This window comes from Bison bison, unplaced genomic scaffold, assembly GCF_000754665.1.
Source record: "Bison bison bison isolate TAMUID 2011002044 unplaced genomic scaffold, Bison_UMD1.0 scf7180017864492, whole genome shotgun sequence".
NCBI lineage: Eukaryota > Metazoa > Chordata > Mammalia > Artiodactyla > Bovidae > Bison > Bison bison.
The window spans coordinates 4,550,219-4,555,122 of record NW_011495051.1 but is presented as its reverse complement, the minus strand read 5'-3'; the positions used below and the strand labels follow the sequence as shown (position 1 = coordinate 4,555,122).

The window sequence follows — 4,904 nt, the reverse complement described above, 5'->3', positions numbered from 1 at the left end:
TCCAGTTCCGCCGCGCGCCGGTGAACGGCAGCCAGGTGTGCGTTAGCCTCGCGGATTTGCAGGGGCGGCGGCGCTGACATGGCCCCTGCAGAGGACCAGGCCTGGACACGCCCATGGGCGGCCCGGAACCGGCCCTGGACACGCCCCCGGAGGGCCACACCTCCGAGGGTCCCGTCAAGACTTCGGCGTGATTGGCCGGGTTCACCGCCAGGCTCCGCCCTCCAGGGCTGGGTCTAGTACTCAAACCCGAACGCCCCCACTGGTTCCGGCAACTGGAAACTCCTCCCCTGAGCCCCGACTAACTCCAAGATTGGCCAAGGTCTTAACAAACCCCGGGCCCAGGTTGGCCTTGTCCTCCAGTGGCCAGCTCAGGCTCTGGCAACAGGATTGGTCATTCTCTCGAGGCAGGCCCCGCCCTCCTCAGAATCTAAAGCGCCAAGTTGGTCGGGCCCCACAAGTCTGACCACGCCCCTGGAACCCGTTACGCTTCTATCATTGGCCGTTCACGCCCCTTAGGCAATTGTACAGCTCTTGATTGGTCCAGTCCCCTTCAGGTTATGTTTGGGATTCTGGACGCACACCCAGTGGATGATCATTCTTCATCCCGCCCAGGGGTTGGACTACAAACCGGGCCCAGACCCCGTCCTGCTAAGAATCCAAGCACTGGGAGTGGACACTTTCTCGTTAAGCCCCTGAGCCTGAGTCATTGGAAGGACTGACGCCGAAGCTGACGCTCCAATATTTGGCTACCTGATGCGAAGAACAGACTCATTGGAAAAGACCCTGATGCTGGGAAAGATAGGGGGGTAGGAGAAGAGGGGGGCGACAGAGGACATGAATCTGAACAAACTCCGGGAGATAGTGGAGGACAGGGTAGCCTGGCGTGCTACAGTCCATGGGGTGGCAAAAGGTCGGACACAGGTTAGCTGCTGAACAGTAATCCTGTGCCTGACCACGCCCCCAAATAGTAGCAGGCAGTTGCTGCTGCTGCTGCTGCTAAGTCGCTTCAGTCGTGTCCGACCCTGTGCTACCCCATAGACGGCAGCCCACCAGGCTCCCCTGTCCCTGGGACTCTCCAGGCAAGAACACTGGAGTGGGTTGCCATTTCCTTCTCCAATGCATGAAAGTGAAAAGCGAAAGTGAAGTCACTCAGTCGTGTCCGACCCTCAGCGACCCCATAGGCTGCAGCCTACCAGGCTCCTCCGTCCATGGGATTTTCCAGGCAAGAGTACTGGAGTGGGGTGCCATTGCCTTCTCCGGCCTTCTCCGTTAACTAGGCTTAAAACTGGCCATTGGGCGTGACCACACCTCCCCACAGATACTGGCGCTGGGAGTGGCCACATCCCTCCGTGTTCCTGCCCCATAATGACGTCTCGCTCCAGTAGAGTTTGGCTCCGCGGTCTCCTCTCTGCCATGTGGATAGGCTTAGTACCTTTGATAGTACCGCCCCTAGTTAGGTCCTACGTCTCGGGGTTCACACTATTCTTGACCCAGGATCTTCTGACCTGAAATAACGACAACTGCTTTCACTGATCCTGGTCAGTTTCCCCCTTCAGAAATCGGCCAGTGGTGCACGTGTTCTTCCTTTACTCCCATCCCGACTCCAGGACTTGAGCGCAACCCGTGTTCACGTACGTGGCGCTCAATAAAGTTGCTCACTTGTTGCTGTCCCGCCCGCGCTAGAGGCTGCGCGCGCCGCCCAGGAAGTCTCGCGAGAGTCAGCGGCGTCCGTCCTTGGCCGCAGGAGCAGCCGAGTGGTAAGGTGCAGGACCAAGGCTGTGCTGTCATGGCTAAGACGGTTCTTCGCCAGTACTGGGACATCCCCGAAGGCACCGAATGCCACCGCAAGACCTACGCCACCACCAGTATCGGTGGTGCAGCTGGTGAGCACCGGCCGAGTCCCCAGGGTATAGGGCGCAGGGAGGCCGTCAGATCACTGGGGACTGCCCGAGGGCTTTCTGCAGGGGCTGCGGACCTCACGCGGTGGCAGTAGTCGTCGTCGGGGCATGTGGGGTGGCCTTGGGACGCTGGCGGGGCTGTCGTACTAGATAGACTTTGTGGGATTGTCGGACTAACGCAGAGGGAGCAGAGAGATAACAGGGTCCGAGAGGGTCCCATGAGGGCTGAGAATCTCGCGGAGTGGGTACATGGTCTTCTTTGGAGTGTCTGAGCCGGCCATGGGGACCCCTGGTGTGAGATAGACGTTGCGAGGAGAGGCGGGGGAGCTAGCAGGGTTCCTGGGCCCTGGGAGGTTGTGATACCTGTGACAAGCTGATCACTGGGGTAGTCAAAATCCCTGGGTGCTGGGTGTTTGTGGCGTCTGCTTGAATGGAGTGTGGAGGAGCTTGTTGGAGGGTGTTTGAGGGGTTGCAGGTGGAAACCTTTGACAGAGGCATTATGTCCTGTGGTCATGGAGAGACTCGGATTTGGGGGGCGGTCACTGATTTCCAGGAGCCCTGCAAGGGGGCCTGTGGGTCTTCCCATACATGCTCCTCTGTCCTCCCACACCTCCTCCCTTCTTCCATCCCTGCCTCCGCTCAGCACTCTACAGCGAGAATTCACACTTGAGTTCTCTGGGATGGTGAGCCCCTTTGAAGGCAGGGGACCAGGCTCTAACCCAGCCCAGCACATTGTGAGCACACAGGAACTGGGTGATGGAATGAGCGAGGGAAGGAAGGCAAGGTAGTAACTAGGAATGAATGAATGACTTTACAAATGAGTGAATGAAGGTACAGTGACAGTGAGTGAATGAATGTGAGAATTGAATGAATGAATGTGCATTCATTCATTCATGTGAAGTGTCTGGAAGTCACTTCAGAAGACTGATGGGGAGCCAGGAGCTGGCAGAGGGGCTGAGGAGGGGGTCTTTTGAGGGGGTGACAGGAACCTATGGAAGGGGCCAAGTCAGTGGAGACCCTCGAGTGCTGAGGGGGTGGGTAGTGGTGGCTATAGTGTCGAGGAGTTAAGTGGGCCGGGGGAGCTGGCTGGCATGTCATCTACTAAATGATTGTTGTTGGGGGGACGGACACTCCTTGACCTTGGGATAATCCAGTGGCTTCCAGGTCATCCCTTCCCAGTTAAAGGACTTCTGAGGGCTCATAGGATGCTGGGGTGCCTTCTGTGCCCGATGTGGCCTGGCAACTCGGTGTCCCTCGGCCAGGGTCGCAGGCATGTGGTATGTATGTGTTAGTCATTTAGTCATGTCTGACTGTTTGTGACCCCATGGACTGTAGCCCGCCAGGCTCCTCTGTCCATGGGATTCTCCAGTCAAGAATACTGGAATGGATTGCCATTTCCTTCTCCAGGGGATCTTACTGACCCAAGGATTGAACCCAGATCTCCTGTATTGCAGGCAGATTCTTTACTATCTGAGATATAAGGAAAGCAGGCATGTGGGGGTAGGATCAATAAGGTTCTCCCCCAGGACTCACTGCAGTTTGGGGGCTGTCACTGAACCTTGTCTGTGGTTCCTCTTCAAAGGGTCGTCCAGAGATCATGCATCCCCAGGTTCCAGACAGGATGGGGAGCTGCTCTGATTAAGTCTTTACAAGCTGGGGTGGGGGTGGGGGCCTCGTATGAGAGAATAACTGAGGAAGGGGGCTTGCTGGGACAGTGCGGGCAGGGGGAGCCCCAGACTCTGGCCTGCTCCCTCCTTCCCAGCCTTCAGCCTCTGAGGAGTGCGGGGACACTAGGGTTCAGCGTGGGATGGGGAAGAACTGGACCTGGGCAGCCCCCAAGTGGGCACCTGGCGTACGGGTGTCCTCTGTATATGCAGCTCCTCTCCCCTCATCCCTGGGCCTCGGCTTGCCCGTCTGGGAAATGGGTCGGCCGTCTTGGCCCTCCTCGGAGTTGCTCCCAAGGTTACTGCCCCTGTCCTCTGTGACAAATCCCCCACAGCTCTTGTGGGCTGAACCTCAGCAGGGCTGGAGGGCTGCTGCTCAGCTGGGAAGGTCGTGGTGGGGGAGTGCAGCACGCCAGCTGCTGGGTCTGCAGAAGCTGGGCACTTGGAGACTGGGCGGGGCCCACGTCCTGGGGCATCAGTGAAGGTGGTTGGCCTTCAGATCCTCCGGTCTTCCAGGCTGCTCTGCCGGGTGGGTGGCACCAAGGTAGTCTCTCTGCCTGTCTGAGGGCCCCCCTCCCCACCCCAACAAAGCAATAAGAGGGGACTGAGCGCATCAGGCCTGAGGAAGGAGAGGGGGTGGGTGCCCTGTCACCCGGCAGGAGGTGGTTCTGTTTTGTCTGGGATGGGCTGGCCCCAGGAGGTCTGTGCTGGCAGCTGGGCCCCACTGGGAGTCTGTCTGGAGAGGAGGGGTGCAGGTCAGCTGGACGGTGGGGAGCCCTGTATTGGGCTGTTCTGGTGACAGGGAGCCAGCCAGGTAGGTCTGCGAATCCACCAAAGAGGGTCTGGCTGAGGAGGCTGACACACGGAGCAGGTCGGCATTGGCTCAGCATTCCCCAGGGTGGGGCCTTGGGCCTGGCTGCCCACCAGGGCCCCTCACACGTGAAAACCAACATCAGGGGCAGGTCATCTGGGGCAACGGTGGAGTTGGAAGAGCTTACCAGAGTGGTGAGGCTGAGCCAGCCCGGGTGAGGGTCGGGTCTGGGAGTGGCAAGAAGAGGCGTCAGGAGCCCTGGGCCCTGCAGCAGGGACAGAGCTTTGCTGGAAGTAGGGAGCAGGGCTGGGGTGCTGGTCCAGCCACCGAGGCCCCGGCCCACCCTCAGCGGGGGCTGTGTTCTGGTGCCCTGTGGGGTGGGCTGGATGAGGGGGGTGAGAGCCCAGGCCTTGGAGCAGGAGAGCCAGGTTAGATCCCAGCTCATCGACTGTGGGACCCCAGGTGAGCCCTGTAACAGCCGCTTCCTGGCCCACCCTGGCCCAAGCCACCTTGGTGGTTGCCGTGGGAATG

The 4,904-nt window shown here is 59.4% G+C and overlaps 2 protein-coding genes across 2 annotated transcripts in view; one reads left to right on the top strand and one right to left on the bottom strand.

Moving 5' to 3' along the window:
• Window positions 1–112, bottom strand: part of VMAC (vimentin-type intermediate filament associated coiled-coil protein) — a 2,233-nt gene extending 2,121 nt beyond the window's left edge. Inside the window, exon 1 of the mRNA XM_010828212.1 lies at window positions 4–112. Within this exon, the coding sequence (XP_010826514.1) occupies window positions 4–80 (77 nt within the window). The 5' untranslated portion in view covers window positions 81–112. The remainder of the gene's footprint in view (window positions 1–3) is intronic.
• Window positions 113–1,497: 1,385 nt separating this feature from the next.
• Window positions 1,498–4,904, top strand: part of NDUFA11 (NADH dehydrogenase (ubiquinone) 1 alpha subcomplex, 11, 14.7kDa) — a 5,473-nt gene continuing 2,066 nt past the window's right edge. Inside the window, exon 1 of the mRNA XM_010828210.1 lies at window positions 1,498–1,883. Within this exon, the coding sequence (XP_010826512.1) occupies window positions 1,787–1,883 (97 nt within the window). The 5' untranslated portion in view covers window positions 1,498–1,786. The remainder of the gene's footprint in view (window positions 1,884–4,904) is intronic.